General features: G+C 46.1%; 1 protein-coding gene across 1 annotated transcript in view; it reads right to left on the bottom strand.

Moving 5' to 3' along the window:
- The window catches only part of PLVAP (plasmalemma vesicle associated protein), a 38,783-nt gene extending 20,596 nt beyond the window's left edge, over positions 1-18,187 (bottom strand). Inside the window, exon 1 of the mRNA XM_075315478.1 lies at positions 17,740-18,187. Within this exon, the coding sequence (XP_075171593.1) occupies positions 17,740-18,120 (381 nt within the window). The 5' untranslated portion in view covers positions 18,121-18,187. The remainder of the gene's footprint in view (positions 1-17,739) is intronic.
- Positions 18,188-23,816: the final 5,629 nt, after the last annotated feature.

The following is a 23,816-nucleotide window of genomic DNA, read 5'->3' as shown; positions in this document are numbered from 1 at the left end:
GAATAGGTGATCGTACCAAAACCAAAAGGATCAAACTACCTTATTAAAATATTTCCTCTTATTAAACATATATGCCACAACAAAATTACATACAACACTTATCATAAAATCAGTATTTGAGAAGGACAAAAAAGGGAGATATGACAGGTACTATCCATGCCCTTTTCCTTCCTGACATACGGAGGTCGGCGTCCTAGCGATGGTGACGCCGCCGTTCAACAATGACTAACCCCTATATACTCCCTCCCTTACTCTAGACTCCAGTGCTCCTATTATAATAGTGAGAAAGTGTTTCACCAAAGGAGCTCAAACACAGTAGGTGCACAGTCCAGAGAAGGTATGTATATTTGAAATTGTCTCATTACACTTATTTTGGGAATAGGGGCATTCTAATTAGTCAGATTATATGTCAGTCCATATGTCTATGTAAGATAGATAGAGAATTTTTCAAGAAGTACAGATTATTCCATAACACTTCAAGAATCGATTCAAGGGGTGATTCTTGAAGTATTATGGAATAATCTTTACTTTTTGAAAAATTCTCTAACTATCTTACATAGAAATATGGACTGACATATAATTTGACTAATATAATGCCCCTATTCCCAAAATAAGTGTTATAATATAATTTCAAACATACTGTATATACCTTCTCTGGACTGTGCACCTACCGGTACTGTTTTTGAGCTCCTTTGGTGAAACACTTTCTCACTATTATAATAGGAGCACTGGAGTCTAGATTAAGGGAGGGAGTATATAGGGGTTAGTCGTTGTCATATTTTATATAGAGAGGCTATTTGAGGGCTCACACTGAATATAGGGATGCTATTTGAGGACTCACACTGTATATAGAGGGCTATGTGAGGACTCAACTATATATAATATAGAGTGGCTATGTGAGGGCTCATACTGTATATAGTGATGCTATTTGAGGGCTCACACTGTATATAGTGGGCTCAGTGGGGGCTAATACAGTATATATGAGGCTATGTGGGGTCTTATGCTTTTTTTAAGTCACTATGTGGGGCTCATACTGTATGTAGGTGAATTACAGTTAGGTCCAGAAATATTTGGACAGTGACACAATTTTCGCGAGTTGGGCTCTGCATGCCACCACATTTGATTTGAAATTAAACCTCTACAACAGAATTCAAGTGCAGATTGTAACGTTTAATTTGAAGGTTTGAACAAAAATATCTGATAGAAATTGTAGGAATTGTACACATTTCTTTACAAACACTCCACATTTTAGGAGGTCAAAAGTAATTGGACAAATAAACCAAACCCAAACAAAATATTTTTATTTTCAATATTTTGTTGCGAATCCTTTGGAGGCAATCACTGCCTTAAGTCTGGAACCCATGGACATCACCAAACGCTGGGTTTCCTCCTTCTTAATGCTTTGCCAGGCCTTTACAGCCGCAGCCTTTAGGTCTTGCTTGTTTGTGGGTCTTTCCGTCTTAAGTCTGGATTTGAGCAAGTGAAATGCATGCTCAATTGGGTTAAGATCTGGTGATTGACTTGGCCATTGCAGAATGTTCCACTTTTTTGCACTCATGAACTCCTGGGTAGCTTTGGCTGTATGCTTGGGGTCATTGTCCATCTGTACTATAAAGCGCCGTCCGATCAACTTTGCGGCATTTGGCTGAATCTGGGCTGAAAGTATATCCCGGTACACTTCAGAATTCATCCGGCTACTCTTGTCTGCTGTTATGTCATCAATAAACACAAGTGACTCAGTGCCATTGAAAGCCATGCATGCCCATGCCATCACGTTGCCTCCACCATGTTTTACAGAGGATGTGGTGTGCCTTGGATCATGTGCCGTTCCCTTTCTTCTCCAAACTTTTTTCTTCCCATCATTCTGGTACAGGTTGATCTTTGTCTCATCTATCCATAGAATACTTTTCCAGAACTGAGCTGGCTTCATGAGGTGTTTTTCAGCAAATTTAACTCTGGCCTGTCTATTTTTGGAATTGATGAATGGTTTGCATCTAGATGTGAACCCTTTGTATTTACTTTCATGGAGTCTTCTCTTTACTGTTGACTTAGAGACAGATACACCTACTTCACTGAGAGTGTTCTGGACTTCAGTTGATGTTGTGAACGGGTTCTTCTTCACCAAAGAAAGTATGCGGCGATCATCCACCACTGTTGTCATCCGTGGACGCCCAGGCCTTTTTGAGTTCCCAAGCTCACCAGTCAATTCCTTTTTCTCAGAATGTACCGGACTGTTGATTTTGCTACTCCAAGCATGTCTGCTATCTCTCTGATGGATTTTTTCTTTTTTTTCAGCCTCAGGATGTTCTGCTTCACCTCAATTGAGAGTTCCTTAGACCGCATGTTGTCTGGTCACAGCAACAGCTTCCAAATGCAAAACCACACACCTGTAATCAACCCCAGACCTTTTAACTACTTCATTGATTACAGGTTAACGAGGGAGACGCCTTCAGAGTTAATTGCAGCCCTTAGAGTCCCTTGTCCAATTACTTTTGGTCCCTTTAAAATGAGGAGGCTATGCATTACAGAGCTATGATTCCTAAACCCTTTCTCCGATTTGGATGTGAAAACTCTCATATTGCAGCTGGGAGTGTGCACTTTCAGCCCATATTATATATATAATTGTATTTCTGAACATGTTTTTGTAAACAGCTAAAATAACAAAACTTGTGTCACTGTCCAAATATTTCTGGACCTAACTGTATGTAGGGGCTCATTGTATATATGGTGCCCTGTGGAGGACTCATATTGTATACAGGAGTATTATGAGGGGCTCATACTGTATATAAGTGGCTGTGTGAGGGATAATACTGTATATAGGGAGGCTAGGTGAGGGCTCATACAGCATATAAGGAGGCTATTTGAAGGCTCACACTGTATATAGTGGGTGATGTGGGGGCTCATACTGTATATTGGGGTTGAAAAACTTGAGAATAAGGAGTATGACATGCTTAGAGTAAATTTATTTATGTATCAAACAAACATTTTAATGTATAAAAGTGGCATATCAAAAAATTGTGTAAAACAGGACAATAATTTGCTGTACAATTAATAAATGCACATAACCTGCATAAAAGCATAAATGTATGAAAACGTATCAAGCTGAGGGTACGGTAGGTAGAGCGGTTTAAGCCAGGATTTAACAATAATTGTCCAAAGTAAACAGAATCACTCAATATCACATTCCCAAGTAAAGTGCAAGTGCTTATATTATAATTTTTAAAAGTACCACATCCAAGCAATAATTATTCAAAAAATACAGACCCCAACGTACATTTTGTTTTTCTTATATACCATATGCCATGTTGTTTGCACCGCTTCCTCAGGGGGATCTGCCTATGTATAGAGGATAGGCAGAATACCCTGAGGAAGGGGTCCTTGTAAAAATTGCAATATGAGCACTTGCACTTTACTTGGGAATGTGATATTGAGCGATTCTGTTTACTGTGGACCATTATTCTTAAATCCTGGCTTAAACCGCTCTATCTACCATCAGCCTTAATACATTTCATACATTTATGTCTTTATGCAGTTTATGTGCACTTATAATTGTACAGCAGATTATTACCCTGTTTAACACAAATGTTTTGATATTTGTATTTGCCACTTGGATACATTAAGAGGTTTGTTTGATACATAAATAAATTTACTCTAAGCATGTCATACTCCTTGTTCTCCGGTTTTTCATATCGTTATAGAGTTTATGCATAGCTTCCATTAGCACATTTAGTTCTGTGCCAACCGGGATTAATCATAATGGTGTTAGTGTATTTTTTTACTAATAATGTATATTGGAGCTGCGTGAGACCTCATACTGTATATTGGGGCTGTGTGTGGCCTCATACTATATATTGGGGCTGTGTGTGGACTCAAACTGTATATAGTGGCTGTGTGTGGCCTCATACTGTATATTGGGGCTGTGTGTGGCCTCATACTATATATTGGGGCTGTGTGTGAACTCATACTGTATATAGTGGCTGTGTGTGGCCTCATACTGTATATTGCAGCTGTGTGTGGCCTCATACTATATATTGGGGCTGTGTGTGGACTCAAGCTGTATATAGTGGCTGTGTGTGGCCTCATACTGTATATTGGGGCTGTGTGTGGACTCATATTGTATATAGAGGGCTATGTGTGGACTCATACTATATATTGGGGCTGTGTGTGGCCTCATACTGTATATTGGGGCTGTGTGTAAACTCATACTGTATATAGTGGTTGTGTGTGGTCTCATACTGTATATTGGGGCTGTATGTGGACTCATATTGTATATAGGGGGGTATGTGTGGACTCATACTGTATATTGGTGCTGTGTGTGGACTCATATTGTATGTAGGGGGCTGTGTATGGACTCCTACTGTATATTGGGGCTGTGTGTGGCCTCATACTGTCTATTGGGGCTGTGCGTGACCTCATACTATATATTGGGGCTGTGTGTGGACTCAAACTGTATATAGTGGCTGTGTGTGGCCTCATACTGTATATTGGGGCTGTGTGTGGCCTCATACTATATATTGGGGCTGTGTGTGAACTCATACTGTATATAGTGGCTGTGTGTGGCCTCATACTGTATATTGGGGCTGTGTGTGGACTCATACTATATATTGGGGCTGTGTGTGGACTCAAGCTGTATATAGTGGCTGTGTGTGGCCTCATACTGTATATTGCAGCTGTGTGTGGCCTCATACTATATATTGGGGCTGTGTGTGGACTCAAGCTGTATATAGTGGCTGTGTGTGGCCTCATACTGTATATTGGGGCTGTGTGTGGCCTCATACTATATATTGGGGCTGTGTGTGGACTCAAGCTGTATATAGTGGCTGTGTGTGGCCTCATACTGTATATTGCAGCTGTGTGTGGCCTCATACTATATATTGGGGCTGTGTGTGGACTCAAGCTGTATATAGTGGCTGTGTGTGGCCTCATACTGTATATTGGGGCTGTGTGTGGACTCATATTGTATATAGTGGGCTATGTGTGGACTCATACTATATATTGGGGCTGTGTGTGGCCTAATACTGTATATTGGGGCTGTGTGTAAACTCATACTGTATATAGTGGTTGTGTGTGGTCTCATACTGTATATTGGGGCTGTATGTGGACTCATATTGTATATAGGGGGGTATGTGTGGACTCATACTGTATATTGGTGCTGTGTGTGGACTCATATAGTATGTAGGGGGCTGTGTATGGACTCCTACTGTATATTGGGGCTGTGTGTGGCCTCATACTGTCTATTGGGGCTGTGTGTGACCTCATACTATATATTGGGGCTGTATGTGGACTCGTATATAGGGGCTGTGTGTGGCCTCATACTATATATTGGGGCTGTGTGTGGACTCGTATATAGGGGCTGTGTGTGGCCTCATACTATATATTGGGGCTGTGTGTGGACTCGTATATAGGGGCTGTGTGTGGCCTCATACTATATATTGGGGCTGTGTGTGGCCTCAAACTGTATATTGGGGTTGTATGTGGACTCGTATATAGGGGGCTGTGTGTGGCCTCATACTGTATATTGGGCCTGTGTGTGGCCTCATACTGTATATTGGGGCTGTGTGCGGCCTAATACTGTATATTCGGGGGAGTAAGCAGAAAAAGTCCAGCTCACCCAAAATGGAGACTACTAATTACTTGATCGGTGCATGGAAGAAGGAGCAGGATCCCTCTGCAGCAAGATGTATTGTGGAAAAATATCCAGCATAAAGATCAAAAAACTTGGTTTAAAATTAAATTTCCTTTATTCCAAATTCAGTTAAGAGCAATAAAATTCTCCATCATGATGAAGAACGTATCACAGGGCGTGCAAGGTGGACGCGTTTCGGACAAAAAACTAGTCCTTAATCTGAGACAACACATAATACACACTTAGTTTTAAAAGGAAATACAGGAAGTCATGGAACAATCAAGGCTGAACAAGACCACCTGATATGCTAGGTAATGAATCGCAGTAACCCTTACAAGACAAAAAAATTTAATTTCTTACATTCATGCCTGCTGGAAATCTGCTTTGTAAAATAAGCATCCATGTTGCCTCTCGGCGCAATAATAAATCATTTAAATCTCCACCTCCCCTCACTCTCTGCACTTTTTTAATTGTGATGCGTTCTTCATCATGATGGAAAATTTTATTGCTCTTAACTGAATTTGGAATAAAGGAAATTTAATTTTAAACCAAGTTTTTTGATCTGGATGCTGGATATTTTTCCACAAAATGTATATTTGGGGTGTGTGTGGACTCATACTGTATATAGGGGTCTCTGTGTGCTTATACAATATATAGGGGGTGTCAGCATACTTTATTATGCTTAACATTAAGTGATATAATTAATGTTAATTCAAATTAATTATAGTTAATATTAATATGGAGCAGAATTTATATCAGCCAATTGGTTCAGCCCTCCACAATAGTCATCTCTCTCATGTGACCCCACATAAAAATGAATAGTCCACCTCTGTTGTGGTGAACAAACCAGAGACTTTCAACTGATCATACAAGCTTATGAGCTAAAAAAAAATAAATATCTAATCATTATCCTAAATGTATCCAATTCCTTAACCAAAATTCTGAATAAGAACTTCTTAATAAAACCTGATTATAACTGCTTGGTATTATGTTACATAAAGAAGGGAAAAGCAAACATGGTGGGAAGCAGAAATTTCAAGATGGCGCTGCATATATAACCAGAGGAAAGAAAACCAGCAGTAAACAAAATAATATGGTAATGCAGTAGTCCTGTAATCCCTTATAATCGTCAATGACATAGTAAATTACTATATTTTTTTATCTATGTTTAAATAGACGCTAATTAACAATTTTAATGCTGTTAATATACTCATTGTGTCACTTATCATTTGGTGACGCTCATCCCCCAGTGGCAGTTAAACAGAAAACTGAAGAATTTACCACATTAATTCACCAAAACTAGCAGGTGTGTCGTATATTTTTCATGTACTTGAATGTGAGGACTGTGAAGCCCTTCTCTGCTATTGATCTGACTCGCCCACCCCAGGGCTATGGGACACCCGGTGCCGGGCCGGACTAGTCCGGTGGTAGTCAGTGGTGGCTGGGCCCGGCTCCGTGGCCCTGGTGGGTGTCAGTTGAATATGTGGCTGATGAGTTAAAGTTAATGTTCGTGACGCCACCTGTGGTATGCGGCTATTAAGCCGCCGCTGTTATGGGAGAACTCCGGGGTGATGTTATGGCAGCTATGATGGTACTGCTCCCCACAGGTGGAGCGATGCCCCGGGATACCGTTGGTGCCCGTGAAAGTCTATGGTGTTGTGTGGCTAACACGGTGCAGGGCCGACAGGCGAGGAAAGAACCAGGCACAAACAACAGTCTCTTTACCTTCTCCTCTTTTACTCTGGGAACAGTCCAGTCCTGGGAGACCGTTACAGGTGGTGATGGGGATCCGGTCGGCCTGGAAGTACTTGGGATGATCTTTCTGGCCAGCTGAGTATGAGGCCTACTCCTGTACTTTGCTTTGTGATGATAGGACCCTGCTTCTCTGAATCCAGCAATGGCCCTCTTTGCTGCTGGGACCGATGGCACGTCCCTTCTTTCTGTAGGTGGCTGCGCAGACCCTCTCTCTGGTGCTTCTCCGCTGGAGTCCACACCGGGCCCTGATGCTGCAGCTGTACCTTGGATGTTTCTGGGCCAGGGGCTTGCAGCTCTCCTGCCCTTCGGACTCGGCTACCAGGGACGGATTTTATACCCTGGCAACCACAGACTCCGATGTCTGAGTCTCTCTGCTGCCTCTCAGCTATTCCTGCTTCTCTGGGCCAAGCTGCTCCAGCTCTAGGCCCCAGATTCACAGGACAGCTCACTCTGCGTCTGTTCACTTCCACTACTCCCCTCAGACTGACTCCACTTCCTCCCTCTGGTCAGGTAGAGGAAGGCTCCCTGGAATTCCAGGTTCAGAGCTCCCCCTGCTGGCCGGAGGGAGAACTGTGTTGGGTGTTAAACCTGCTGGCCAATGGATCTCCCAATTACCTCCAGGCTCAGCATTAACCCTTTGGGAGGGCAATGCTGTTGTGGCGACCAGGTCCTAGGGCGCCACACTCCCCCTTAGTTAAATTCAGTACTCCCGGACTGTGGAAACAAAACATAACATGTCATACATTTCATCCCAATATGGGAGGCACATTCTCTTTAACGTTACAAATTCAAACAGTACTATAAGAGTCCCGTGTGGCTCCCTGCCGGGTGTCCATTACACTGCTCCATGGGGGACCCGCCGCGATAAAACCCCCAACGTAGGCTCTGGGCGTGCGTCAGAGCATTGATGACCCCACTCTATGCACGCCGGACGGGTTTTTCTTCAGGGGTGTCGAGCACACTGGTGCTAACTATGAACAATTTAGGTGTTGGCCACCCATAGTCCAGTGGCCCAATTGTCCATTTTCACAATCAAAGAAAAAGAAAAACATTTTGTACACAACATTACAGACATTTCGCATAACTATTTACATTCCAATAAATACTCTTTCTTTCTCCTTTATACATTTGATTCCCTATACCTTAGAGGGGGTTGTCCCCGAGTGCTGCGTTGGGACCTGCGTAGCTCTGGTGTTTGTCCCTGACTACTTAGTATGTCTCCTATCTCAGCACTACCGGTAGGCCTAACCCCCATAGGTATGCATGATGATCGCCCATGTGGTCTAAGAGTCGCCAAGGGTATGACAGGTTCACCACTGACAGGGGGTTGATCCTCCTGTTCCACTGCTGGCGTGTCACCTCGTGTCGGGGCGGACGGTTCTTTGGGTGGATCCGGAACCTGTTCTGTTTCTGGCTCGACCAACTGTGGGAACGTCAGGACCGGTACCACTACGGCACCATTTATGCGGGTCCAAGTCTTGGGGAATTTGCCGAGGATTGTTTGTATCATCTCTTCCCCCTCTTCTCGAACTTCCTCCACTTCCTTTTGAACTTTGCACCGCTCAGGGCACGTCTTCAGGCGGTCTCGGGAAATTGCTTGGCAGGTCTTGCCTTCATCTTTGCTTATGAGGCATACCTTACTATTGTCAAAGTTGGAGGGGATAATGGTGTAAGGCTCGTTTTCCCACTGATCATCCAACTTATGCGTCTTCCGCTTCTTCTTGAGGACTTGTTCTCCAGGTGCTAAGGGAGTTGCTGGGGCTGTTTGATTGTAATGCTGTTCTTGTCTCGTTCTTGCTTGAGACAGGCTCCTTTCCACGCACTCCTGGACCTTACGGTACCGCTGCTGCCGTTCTGCATCCCAATCCTCTATTTCTTGAACCGCCTCAGGCGACACAGTCCCCATCTCAAAGTCTACAGGCAACTTGCCTGGTCTGGCTCGCATCAGGTAAGCGGGGCTGCAGTTGGTCGAAGTCACTGGGATGTGGTTGTACAGGTCTACCAGATCTGGCAACTTTTCTGGCCATTGGTTCCTCTCTTCCAGCGGTAGGGTCTTCAGCATATCAATAACCACATGGTTCATTTTCTCGCACAGTCCATTGGTCTGGGGGTGGTACGGTGTGGTTCGAATTTTCTTACAACCGTACATGTTACAGAACTCTTGGAACACTTCAGCCTCGAATGCAGGACCCTGATCCGTCAGTACCCTTTCCGGATAGCCGTGCGGTCGACAAAAGGATGCCTGGAACGCTCTAGCTGCCGTCCTGGCTGTCTGGTCCTTCACAGGCACTACTACCAGGAAACGAGAGTAATGGTCCACAATGGTGAGGGCGTACACATAGCCTGACCGACTTGGTGTCAACTTCACGTGGTCCAGGGCCACCAACTCCAGGGGCTGCTTCGTGACAATTGGCTGTAGGGGAGACCTTTGGCTGGCATCATCCTTCCGCCTCAAGTTACACGGGCCACAGTCTCGGCACCATTTCTCGATCATCTTTCTCATGTGCACCCAGTAGAACCGATCACGGAGTAAGGCCTCCAACTTCTTCCACCCGAAGTGTCCTGCGTTATCATGATACGCTGCTAGGACCATTGGGGCATCCCTCTGCGGAACCACTATCTGCCAGACAAGTTCATTTGTTCGATAGTTGACATATCTCTTGCAGAGCTTGCCTTGGTAGGTGAACAGTCGTCCCCTCTCCTTCCACAGCTGCTGGGCTTCCTCTGGAGCGTCTGGGCCAAGATGGGTCTCCGCTTGCGCTAGCTTCTCTTTGACCAATCGCACGGCCGGGTCACCATTCTGTGTTTCTTCCCAATTATGGTGGAGTAATGGGTTAACCGAGACCTCGTGTTGGCTCGAGCGCTTCACTCCCACAGCATGCTCACACTGGGAAACACCCTGATGATGGAAAGCCGGTAACTCTATCTCTTCGAGTTCATCCAGGTCTTCTCCAGATTCGGGTAAGTGAGGCATTCTGGACAGCGCATCAGCATTGTTATTCTTCTTGCCAGCCCGATACTTGATGGTAAAGTCAAAGTTAGACAGCCGGGCCATCCACCGCTGTTCCAACGCACCTAACTTGGCTGTTGCCAGGTGTGTCAACGGATTGTTGTCCGTGAAGATGGTGAACTTGGCCGACGCCAGATAGTGCTTGAAGCGTTCAGTCACTGCCCAAACAATAGCGAGGAACTCCAGCTTGAAGGAACTGTAGTTTTCTGGATTCCTTTCTGTGGGCCGAAGCTTCCTACTGGCGTACGCTATCACCTTCTCTCTGCCTCCCTGCACCTGGGACAACACGGCTCCCAGGCCCACGTTGCTGGCGTCTGTATACAGTACAAACGGCTGGCTGTAGTCAGGGTAGGCCAGAATTTCTTCTCCCGTGAGAGCCCCTTTCAGCTGGACAAAGGATGTTTCCAGTTGGCTGCTCCATTCAAAGGGAGGGCTCTGCTTCTTAGCCTGCTTTGGCTGGCCCACCAGGAGATCTTGAAGGGGCGCTGCTATCTTGGTGAAACCATCAATGAACCTTCGGTAGTAGCCCACCAGCCCAAGGAACTGCCGCACCTCCTTTACCGTGGTGGGTCTTGGCCAGTCCTTGATTACGGTGACTTTCTCCGGATCAGGTGCCACACCTTCTGCGCTGACCACATGACCCAGGTACTGTACCTTTGGCTTCAAGAGGTGACATTTGGACGGCTTGATCTTCAGGCCATATTTTGACAAAGACTCAAACACTTCTGCTAAGTGCTTCAGGTGGTCTTCATAAGTCTTGGAGTAGACTATGACGTCATCCAGGTACAACAGCACGGTTTCGAAGTTGTGGTGGCCCAAGCAGCACTCCATCAACCGTTGGAATGTCCCTGGGGCGTTGCAGAGCCCGAATGGCATACAGTTGAACTCGCAGAGGCCCATTGGCGTCGTGAATGCCGTCTTCTCCTTGTCCGCCTCTGCCACGGGAACCTGCCAATACCCACTGGTGAGATCCAAGGTGGAGAAATAGTTAGCTGACTTTAAGGCTGTTAGTGACTCCTCTATTCTGGGTAGTGGATAAGCATCTTTATGTGTAATGCGGTTAATTTGCCTGTAATCTACACACATTCTCATTGTACCATCTTTTTTCTTTACGAGCACTAGTGGAGCTGCCCAGGGGCTACAACTATCTCTGATAACCCCAGCCTCCTTCATTTCCCGTAACATTTCTTTGGCACGCTGATACTGTGCGGGGGGTACAGGGCGGTATCTCTCTTTAACGGGAGGATGATCACCCGTGGGGATTTGATGTTTAACCCCTTTCACCTGCCCAAAATCTAGGGGGTGTTTGCTGAAGACCCGCTCGTACTCCTGTACCACCCGGTAAACCCCATGCTTTTGGTGTGAGGGGGTGGAGTCGGTGCCCACATGTAAGTTTTGGCACCAGTCTTCCAGCTGCCCCTTGGAGCCATTGTCTTCCGCCTGGTCGGACGGGATCAAGGGTTCCACTGCTTTGATGGTGTTGTTGCTGACAGTGTACAGTTTTGCTACAGTGGCGTACCGGGGCAATTTGGCTTCCTCCTCCCCACAATTCAGGACACGGATGGGCACTCTCCCCTTGCGGACGTCTGCTACCCCTCTGGCTATCAGGACTCCAGGCCTGCTGTCTGAATACACCGGTTCTACCAAGGCATGGTAATCCTGACCCTTGAGGCCTATTGCTGCCCGACACCATATCAACATTTCACTCCTTGGGGGTATTGCAATGGGGAGGGGGTCACTTACCCTCACACTGCCAATTTCTCCTCCGGCCAGCTCTACCTGCTGCCTCCTCATCAGGGCTCTGATCTCCCTCTGTAGGGCACGCTGCTGCCCGGAGCTGGCAGTTTCAGACGCCTGTTGCAACAAAATTATCACTTCGGCAACACAATTTTCTATCACATTTGTACCAATGGTTACCAATGGGTCAGATTCTTTGCGATCAATATCTACAATTATCATCCCCTGACACGGCAATTCTACCCGCCCCACTTTAATGGTTACTTCTTTGTACCCAATTTGAGGTAAGGGCTGACCATTACTGGCCACAATTGTTAAATCATCATCTGGGCCATGGTCAATGTCTGAATCAGCCCAATATCTTTTGTACAGTTTGTAGGGGATGGTTGTTACCTGGGACCCCGTATCCAGGAGGGCATTCAAAGGGATCCCATCCAGCACAATAGGAAGGACCGGTCGTCCTCCCACATACTTGCTGCGGCTGGGTGTTGAGCCGGGCTTCCTTACACCTGGGGGTCGGCTCCTGGCCCCAGGCTCGGCCCATTTAAAGGACAGTATCGTGCAATGTGGCCCGCCTGGCTGCAGCGGCGGCAGATCGGTTGTCCCGTTGAATCATACCGGTCTGTGTCTCTGCCTCGGGTCGGCGGAACACTCCTCTGTCGCATCCATGGGACGTCATCTGGGCTGGAGGCCAACTCGATTCTTGCAGGCGATGGGGTCACTTGTAGAGACTGCACGGTCTTGGCAAGGGCAGCCACAGTCTTGGTCAGCTCCTGGACCTGCTGTCTGAGCTCTGCAGTGGGATCCTTATCCAGGGACTGCGCCTCAGCCCCTGCAGTGGCTCGTGTTGCAGGCACCACCCCGGGGTACGTGATAGCAAGAGGCCGGAGGGGTACTGGGTCATTCGGTGTAGATTCTCTCAGTACCCGGATGGCCTGGTCCTTAAACTTTGTAAAGTCCAGAGCAGGGTTCTGCAGGACCAGGATACGCAGCTGGGTCCTGTGGGCATCTGACAGGAGCCCCTCTATGAACTGCTCAGTTAGGAGTTTGTGTTCCTCACGTACACTCTCTGGGTCCACTTGTTTAACCGCTTTCAGGGCCTCCTGCAGGTTTAAGGCATAGTCCCTTATGCTGTCTGTGGCCCGCTGCTTGCACCCAAAGAATCTCATCTTTATCTCTGCTGCGGTGCGGGTGTCAAAAGTACTCTTTAGCTTGGCCAGTATCTGGGTTACTGTCCCTTTATCTGTATCAGGCCAGGACTTCACTTCACGCTGGGCTGCGCCGGCTAGCTGTCCCATTAATATGCCCACCTTCTGGCTCTCAGTCAGCGGATACACCCGGAACAAGCTGTGCAGGCTTTCTCTGAAGTCGCTCAAGGTATGGGACTCCCCGGAGTACTGCGGCAGCCATTCTGCGCCCGGTATGTACGGCATGGTGATCGGCATTACCGGCGCTACAGCGGGGGATGGGGCGACGGCGACAGGGATCGCTTCGGCTGGTGCTGCGGCGTCTCGGGCTATGGCAGCCACCTGCCCTCCCTCTGCGTCGGACATCTTCCTCCCCCTTAGTGAACCTTACCAGGCTCCGTTCACTTTTCAAATTTCCTTCTGGGTCGCGCGGGGTTAACAGCGCTCTGCTCTGATGGCGCGCTCCCTTCGCGCTCTTTGTCAGGCACGCCCCCCTTCTTCCTGCACTCAGTGAGGCTAATGGCGGCGGCAGTTTTCAAACAGTGAAACACGCAGTAATACAGTCTTTAAAGCGCAATTCTTCAGGCGCACAGTACCCGGTGTGACCGGGCACGAAATCCTGTTCGTGACGCCAAAAGTTGACTCGCCCACCCCAGGGCTATGGGACACCCGGTGCCGGGCCGGACTAGTCCGGTGGTAGTCAGTGGTGGCTGGGCCCAGCTCCGTGGCCCTGGTGGGTGTCAGTTGAATATGTGGCTGATGAGTTAAAGTTAATGTTCGTGACGCCACCTGTGGTATGCGGCTATTAAGCCGCCGCTGTTATGGGAGAACTCCGGGGTGATGTTATGGCAGCTATGATGGTACTGCTCCCCACAGGTGGAGCGATGCCCCGGGATACCGTTGGTGCCCGTGAAAGTCTATGGTGTTGTGTGGCTAACACGGTGCAGGGCCGACAGGCGAGGAAAGAACCAGGCACAAACAACAGTCTCTTTACCTTCTCCTCTTTTACTCTGGGAACAGTCCAGTCCTGGGAGACCGTTACAGGTGGTGATGGGGATCCGGTCGGCCTGGAAGTACTTGGGATGATCTTTCTGGCCAGCTGAGTATGAGGCCTACTCCTGTACTTTGCTTTGTGATGATAGGACCCTGCTTCTCTGAATCCAGCAATGGCCCTCTTTGCTGCTGGGACCGATGGCACGTCCCTTCTTTCTGTAGGTGGCTGCGCAGACCCTCTCTCTGGTGCTTCTCCGCTGGAGTCCACACCGGGCCCTGATGCTGCAGCTGTACCTTGGATGTTTCTGGGCCAGGGGCTTGCAGCTCTCCTGCCCTTCGGACTCGGCTACCAGGGACGGATTTTATACCCTGGCAACCACAGACTCCGATGTCTGAGTCTCTCTGCTGCCTCTCAGCTATTCCTGCTTCTCTGGGCCAAGCTGCTCCAGCTCTAGGCCCCAGATTCACAGGACAGCTCACTCTGCGTCTGTTCACTTCCACTACTCCCCTCAGACTGACTCCACTTCCTCCCTCTGGTCAGGTAGAGGAAGGCTCCCTGGAATTCCAGGTTCAGAGCTCCCCCTGCTGGCCGGAGGGAGAACTGTGTTGGGTGTTAAACCTGCTGGCCAATGGATCTCCCAATTACCTCCAGGCTCAGCATTAACCCTTTGGGAGGGCAATGCTGTTGTGGCGACCAGGTCCTAGGGCGCCACAGATCTGTTCCTTGTTGTACAAGTTCACATTGTACCAGAATAGAGGAACGGAGTGAACTAACAATGGAATCTGGCTTTTTTTGCAAAGCGACCTAGCTTTAGCAGTTGGAAAGTCATAAAAGTTTTAATACGTGTTTTGTTCATTGACTCATTTAACTCAACTTATTCAATAGAACAAGAATGGAAAAACATGCCAAGAAAAAAAAAAATACATTTTATATACTTTTTGTCTTGATCTTTTATGTCTCCCTTAGGTTCTGTTTACACTATCCACCATCTATATTATATTGCGTTTAAAGGTTTTTTTAAGGTTTGTAGTGTAATATTTTTGTTCTTAAAACAACTGATGGATCCCATAATAAATCAATGGGATCTGTCAAGATTTGCTGGGACCTGTTTTAGCTGTTAATCTGGCCATCTTAGAATTTCTGAGACTGCGTATTCACCTTAATAGGGTTTTAGAAATCCTTGTTCTTTCTACAAACCCAAACATATCCATAAAAATGGAATATATTAACAGTGGAAAAAAAAATTCTGCAACAAATATGCCATGTGTGATCATCAGAGAAAGTCAACAGTTTTTTTTCTAGTCTTATTACATAAAGAATTATATTACCATATAGAAAGGGACATATGTCTAAAGTTTTAAGTCATCGAGCCTTCATACTGTACAGGAAACATATAGACATACTGTAATGATCTCCAGTTGTGTATTCCTGCAAAAGCATCCCAAGATTCAATGAAAACAAGGCTTCTCAGCCACTGGCCCAAAGTCTTATATTCTTTGAGAATTAACATATGATCACCATTCCTGCTTAGCACATAAGAGAAAACCTGTAAAAATAAGTCATCTTATTTACAGTGCCTACAAATAGTATTCAACCCCCTGCAGATTTAGCAGGTTTACACATTCGGAATTAACTTGGCATTGTGACATTTGGACTGTAGATCAGCCTGGAAGTGTGAAATGCACTGCAGCAAAAAAGAATGTTATTTTTTTTTTTTTTTTTTAAATTGTGAAAAGTTTATTCAGAGGGTCATTTATTATTCAACCCCTCAAACCACCAGAATTCTGTTTGGTTCCCCTAAAGTATTAAGAAGTATTTCAGGCACAAAGAACAATGAGCTTCACATGTTTGGATTAATTATCTCTTTTTCCAGCCTTTTCTGACTAATTAAGACCCTCCCCAAACTTGTGAACAGCACTCATACTTGGTCAACATGGGAAAGACAAAGGAGCATTCCAAGGCCATCAGAGACAAGATCGTGGAGGGTCACAAGGCTGGCAAGGGGTACAAAACACTTTCCAAGGAGTTGGGCCTACCTGTCTCCACTGTTGGGAGCATCATCCGGAAGTGGAAGGCTTATAGAACTACTGTTAGCCTTCCACGGCCTGGACAGCCTTTGAAAGTTTCCACCCGTGCCGAGGCCAGGCTTGTCCAAAGAGTCAAGGCTAACCCAAGGACAACAAGGAAGGAGCTCCAGGAAGATCTCATGGCAGTGGGGACATTGGTTCAAGTCAATACCATAAGTAACGTACTCCACCGTAATGGTCTCCGTTCCAGACGAGCCCGTAAGGTACCTTTACTTTCAAAGCGTCATGTCAAGGCTCGTCTACAGTTTGCTCATGATCATTTCGATCGAGATCTTTGGTGCCAACCACACACGTGACGTTTGGAGACTGGATGGCACTGCATACGACCCCAAGAATACCATCCCTACAGTCAAGCATGGTGGTGGCAGCATCATGCTGTGGGGCTGTTTCTCAACCAAGGGGCCTGGCCATCTGGTCTGCATCCATGGGAAGATGGATAGCACGGCCTACCTGGAGATTTTGGCCAAGAACCTCCACTCCTCCATCAAGGATCTTAAGATGGGTCATCATTTCATCTTCCAACAAGACAACGACCCAAAGCACACAGCCAAGAAAACCAAGGCCTGGTTCAAGAGGGAAAAAATCAAGGTGTTGCAGTGGCCTAGTCAGTCTCCTGACCTTAACCCAATTGAAAACTTGTGGAAGGAGCTCAAGATTAAAGTCCACATGAGACACCCAAAGAACCTAGATAACTTGGAGAAGATCTGCATGGAGGAGTGGGCCAAGATAACTCCAGAGACCTGTGCCGGCCTGATCAGGTCTTATAAAAGACGATTATTAGCTGTAATTGCAAACAAGGGTTATTCCACAAAATATTAAACCTAGGGGTTGAATAATAATTGACCCACACTTTTATGTTGAAAATGTATTAAAATTTAACTGAGCAACATAACTTGTTGGTTTGTAAGATTTATGCATCTGTTAATAAATCCTGCTCTTGTTTGAAGTTTGCAGGCTCTAACTTATTTGCATCTTATCAAACCTGCTAAATCTGCAGGGGGTGGAATACTGCTTGTAGGCACTGTATATATTTATCAATAACTTTACTATTTTTTATGAGGAATTTGGCCAAGATATTGATTTTTATATAGCGAAATATCAATATTAATACCAATGTATTTCAAGGCACAAAAGACATGAGTTCCATATACATATACAAATATATATATATTATATATATACACACATATCATCTAACATATCAATACACTTTACAGCCTTCTTTATGTTCTGTTTAGCTTAGTTTAGTGGAAAATTATTCCCTTAGACATGTAAGTAAATAGTTTATGGACAACCTTAGATAAATACTACATCTTAAATAGACCAAAAATGTTAGTACATACCAGGGATACAGGTCCGGGTCTTACAATTGAGGTCCTGTTTTGCAGTTGCTTTAGTGCTGCAGTTAATATGTTCGTGCAATTTACATTTTCCTTCTCCACGTTCGCAAGTTTGCCTTTCAACAGAGTGAAATTCCCGTTCAGCCAGTTGTAATCTTGTGTCAGGTTTGCGAAGCGATTTTCCACCCTTATCAGGCGAAGTTCTGTGCTAACATGGGCATTTCCATACAACATGAAAAGAACCAGACCAAGGATAATGAGGAACTGGATTATTGATAAGAAAAAAAAGAAATATTTGGTGTAATACCAGCAGCCTCTGTGCTTAGACTTGAGACTATCCTTGGACTCCAATCCAAACTTGGCCATTGCGTAGTTTGGGTCCATGGTTGGTTCTCAGCTAATGTCTCACTCTTTGGCTACTGATGACAATCAGTAAACTGTGATCCTTCCTCACAGGAGACTTGGTAAATTTGGCATCTTTACATTTCATCCACAAGGAGGTTGTAGAACAAGGCGTGTCCAGGCACATTAAGTTTTTGGACAAACTGTTTAGATTAGTTTTTTTAGGTTCCTAAGTCTGGCTCCTTCCTGCTGCTCAGGATGCATCCAACTTCCTCAAATTTGTCATAACAGTCAGACCTGTGAAAAGACTTGGGAGTAATGAACGGTTTACAAGTAAGCAATGTGGTACCAACCCTCGTGTAACCCATGTTAATATTAATTTATAATGTACATGTTCTAAATTAATAGAGTGTATAGGGGCATTTCTTTCTGATCTTCCAGAAAGTTTGATAAATATGGGCTGTATAGTTTCACACTATTGAAATTGAAATAGCACTAAACCTAAAGCATACGGATAGGTTCACACTGAGATTTAATCCAGATTTGAATGGTCCTATTAAAGGGAACCTGTCAGGTAATTTATGTGTTCTCACCTAGTTGCAGTGTTATGTGTGCGCTAGTAACTCCTTCCTACCCATCCCTGTGTTGTAATAATGTGTAGTGTGAATGTATAAAAATATGTTGTTATTATGTGTACCCTATGTAAATGAGCAGGGGCTATAGTCCCATGGGCGTCGTATCACCCTGTGGCCGTTTGCATGTTTTCCATGGTATCAGGACCCTGTGGGCGTGATACCATGGATTTACATCAGCGACATAACCGTCGCTACTTGAGATCCCGCACAAGTGCACTTGCCATTACCGCAGCCTTGCTTGCTTCTCGTCTTCAGATGCACTCTGCGCATGCTCAGAAGACTCCTGCGGTACCGGTCATGCGCAGAGAGCGTCTGAAAATGAGAAGCAAGTACCTGGATAACAAGACTGCGGGAATGGTAAGTGCGCATGCGCGGGATTTCAAGTAGCGACAGTGACGTCGCTGATGTAAATCCATGGTATCACGCCCACAGGGGCGCGATACCAAGGAAAACATGCAAACCCCCAAAGGGTGATGCGACACCCATGGGGCTAGAGCCCCTGCTCATTTACTTAGGGTACATATAAGTAATAAAACACATTTTTATACATTCACATTACACATTATTACAACACATGGATGGGTAGGAAGGAGTTAGTAGGCCACACATCACACTGTTTGCAGGTTAGAACATATAAATGATCTGGCAGGTTCCCTTCAATTTGTTTAGGAAAAGACTTGCTGTTCATATGTTCTGGTTTCTGACATTGTTTTAAATGCTTCAGGCTTTTAAAGAAGCAAATTGTTTAAAAGAAGTGACATGTCCATTCTTCAGGCATTTTTTTACTTGTAAGACACTCCATACTATATAATAGAAATTAATGGAAAGGCTAAAAAGATACACAGGTGCCTGTTATGAGCATTTTGTAAGCATTTTATTATACAAAAATAGAAATTGTTTTATTTACTATTTAACATCAGAAAAATAACAATAAAAAAGATGTGCAAAAAATGCTGAAAAAACGTTCACCCAAAAAACACCAACGGAAAAAAATCAAAAAAGTATTTCAGGAAACCATCAAAAACATAAACAAAAAATGCTCAGGATTATGAAATGCAGAGAAAATGCCAGAAAAAAAAAGAGCAATTCCTTGAGCATCTTCAAAATAGCCATTTTATTTACCTTTGGAAAAAGAAGCAGTGTCAGCATATGTTTAGAGTATGTTCATACCGAGATTTATTCACGCACATTTTGGCATGTGACAACCACCCACATGACCATACTCATGTAGCATGATTACGTCACAGACCAGACAGATCATATACAAAATATCACAAATGTAGCTAATAGCTTCCTAAGGTAAAGTAATGAAATATTCTTCAAAAGCTAAGTCACCAGACCTGAACCTGATGGTGCTTAATTTTCAATTCCTAAAGACAAAACTGAAGGAAAAAAGCTCCAAAAATAAGCGCAGCTGAAGAAGCTGCAATAAAAGCAGTTTAGTTTGATCAGTTACTTTTTAGTCGCCAGAAAAGGAGAGATTATGACAAAAGTGGAAATACTTCCTTAGTAATATTCTTAATACTGTGTGGGCTCTATATGACTGTAGACTTCTAAATCCTCACAGCATGCAAACTACACAGTCAGGATTCTCCGGTACCTGCGGCGTTAGTGGAAAGTCACATACAGCTATACAATTGCATACTTCTGGCCTCATTCTAACTAGACGTGCGCAGCCTTGCTCAATGCAAGTGAATTGAGCAAGGCCGCTTATGTTTAGTTGCAATGCGGTATACAAATCGCATACTTGAAGCATCGACACTGGAGACTCCTAACAGCATGCATTGTGCTCACTGTGAGGATTCAGAAGTGTGCTGTCAAATACAGTGACTGCAGACTTACCACAAGACCAGACAATTTCTTTAATCAAGAAGAAAAATCAAGGATTCTAAAGACCAGGAAGTAGCTATAGAAAAATGCTCTACGTATAAGAAAGGCAGAAAACAATGAAGGGGTTATTAATTAGCCATTAATATGTAGAATCATTTTAAATCAGTAGTAATTCAAAATACATAATAGAAATACTTTGCATGCCATAGTAAAAGAGTGTTGCCTGCATGGCTCCCTAAATTTCACTTGCAGCAGCACTCCTAAGAGTTGATATTGTCCGCTAAACCCACCAATAAGTCTGTTCTCATCCTGATTTATCTGCAGAACTTTTTGTTTTGTTGCTGGAAGAAATGGCCTACTGTGGTCTTAAAGCTTGTGTTGCCTGGCATTCTTATGCCACCTAAATGACTTCCTGGCTACCACTGAGGCCCTAGCTTAAACTGCTCTATAGATAACTTCAAAAAGTAAGGAAAAGATATTTTCAGCGCTACCTAGTTAAGCCAAGAAAACCATGGGCCGCAACCTCCATTTTAGTAGTGGTCCTAAAGAAGCAGCCTGAAGAATCCTACAAAACTTCTTTCAGGTGATATCCAGAAGCTCCAGTACTGTGTGTAACCACATTAGCCTTCTATTGTTTATTTCTTGATTGAACTGCTTTACACTGAAATGTTCAACTAACTTTAGTAGTATAACATCAGTTACAGTCATTATTCTACATAGTGACCATAAATAGAGCCCTCTTGCAGAGCCAGATAATTTGACAATGTGCCGAGCGGCGCCTTGCTACCACCACGTTTAGCTCATTTAACACATTAGTGTACTTAAACATCTAAGCTGCTCCACCATACTCAATAGAGGAATTGTGAACTAAAATTATTGTGCTAGGGAAGCACTAAATATTTTCGACCGCAAATATGTGGTAAGTGGAGCTTCAGACATTTATGTGATTGTAACACTCCAGTGACATTCCAGCGATACTATTGTGACGTCCTGGCCTATCAGGTCGTCACAGGGTATTGTGCAATCTGCCCTTCTGTACAATATCCACCAACTCCTTGGTTACGGGTCCCTGACTTTTGATGATGCCAAGAACAAGCTAATCAAAATCCTAGGAACACTCTGCACCAGTGGCCGGCCTGAAGGGAATAGGGTTGGCCATTTGGGGGGTTGGTAAGGGGAGGTCAGGAGTGTCAGGAGACAGTCAGTTGAGTCGTGACTCTCAAGAGGAGAGGTCAGGAGCTGGGCTCCTTGAGACTACTAGGTGGCAGACGACGGTCTGGGCCTGGTAGGAGCTGGACCCTGCTCGCAGGGAATCGTGACAAGGGGCACGGACTGTCGAGGAGGACAGCCGGCGGCCTTGTGCCATCACCGGGCAGGGGCCAGAGCACGACGGGGTACGTGGACCCTAGGTCAGGAAGTAGCTTCCGGCGTCCTGACAATTTACCCGACGAGGACAGAGCCTTCCAGATCCGTTCTCCACCCGCTCCAAAATCGGGGTACTAGCGCAACGAGGGGGATAGGACTTTCCCATTACACAGTCCAGAAAATCCCAAGCGTGAACCCTGAGAGCAAGCTCACCCAGTTAGCCACACTGGTGAGCGGGACCCAATTAGTTTCCGGCTAAAGGGACCAAACAGAAGACTAGGTGCCAAGGTAAAGGTCACAGACTAACAGGCAACACCAACGGGCATGGGATCCAAGTGTGCTCCCTCCAAACGGCAGCGGTGTCCAGAAATTTGGTTTACCACAGTTGTTGGTGTCAGCGTTATTGGAATGAGTGAGTACATAAGTGACCCTTACCGTCCCAATGGCACCTCCCCATCACCATCACCGAGTCCCGGGGCATTCCCAATACCCGAAGAGGGGTTAAACACCTGGCTGCCCACACCATAGCCACCGGGTACTCCCAATCATAACGGTGGTACTCCATCTTACCACGCACCACGGGTGGCGTCACGAACTTTCCACACCATCCCCTGTAAATACTCCTCCCACTTTATTCCGAGTGACCGCGCGACCCTGACCCTCGGGTCCGGAGACCCCTCGAGTCACTGTGGATCCGGATCTGAGCAGCCTAGCTGCTAACACGGGGGCGACACACCTTGTAAACTTTGGCATCATGAATAGGATCTGAGCAGGACCCACTTACCAGGGTGACGTGCGCCTTAAAGCCGAAAACCGCGAGTCAAGATTCCTTATCCCGCCAATTCTGTCATTTTCCGCCATCTTTTCGCACCAAAACACCATCTTCCCCATGAAAGCGCGCAAAGCAGAAGCCCCGCCCTTCGTCCTGCTTGTGAGGCCGGAACCGGAAGTTCCCAGAGGGCCACAGCGTGCGAAGGAGTGCTGAGGGAAAACTGAAGGGGCGTGCCAGAATGTAGCTACAGCGGAAGAGAAGCAGGGACGCCAGGACTGTGCCATAACGTTCTTGACAACAACGCAGAGGCAAGATGGCGGAGCGGGACTGGTCACCGGAATGTGCTGTTTCCGCGACATGGATCGAGGAAGAAACGGAGCAGCTGTGCAAGAGAATGCGGACGCTGTTCCTGTTTATCTTGAACAACTGGAGGGAAGAGATGAGGAGCCTGGCGATGGCGGTGCGAGCCCGTGACATCGAAATCCCACGTGAAGAGAGGGTAAGCGGTTACCCAGTCCCTATTGATTGCCCAAATCTGGCCACAGCGTCTGAGGCATCCGGATCACCCCCGCTCGCGGTGAGCACTACACCGTCACCTACCCAATCCTTGGCGGATGCCGAGCTGCCCACACCAATTCCGGCAGCGGAACCTTCGGTGCCTTTAAGAAAAGCTCCAGCTGCAGAAACAACGGTGCTGTCCCTCATCCCTGTCATGACAGCGGTCATCCGGACCCCAGCCAGACCAGACCCGGCCACATTACCGGGCATGTCCTCAGAGGTGGAGCACCCGGACCCTGCAACACCGGCTGTGGAGAAGTCGGTTCTTCAATCTGTCAAGGCGGAAGTGGAGCCAAAAGATCTCCAGATTCCACTGCCGCGAGGCATCCCAACGGCTGTTGGGGCCGCAAGAGTCCACATAAAACCAGAGCCAGCTAGGGAGCTGAGGCCGGATGCTGATCCCCCCTACTGGGAACGGCATCACCAGCAGTTACAAGCAGAAATAACAACCCGAAACCGGCGATGACGGGAGCTTGCCACCCACAACAGAACAGAAAAGAAGCAGGTGAGAAGTGCTGTTTCATGAGTTAGAGGGCCACGGTGCCGTGGTCTCGTGGATTGGTTTGACCCCGAGCAAG

Source organism: Anomaloglossus baeobatrachus, chromosome 1 (genome assembly GCF_048569485.1).
Source record: "Anomaloglossus baeobatrachus isolate aAnoBae1 chromosome 1, aAnoBae1.hap1, whole genome shotgun sequence".
Classification (NCBI taxonomy): Eukaryota; Metazoa; Chordata; class Amphibia; order Anura; family Aromobatidae; genus Anomaloglossus; species Anomaloglossus baeobatrachus.
The sequence above is the reverse complement of the archived record's forward strand: the minus strand, read 5'-3'. Positions and strand labels throughout refer to the sequence as shown.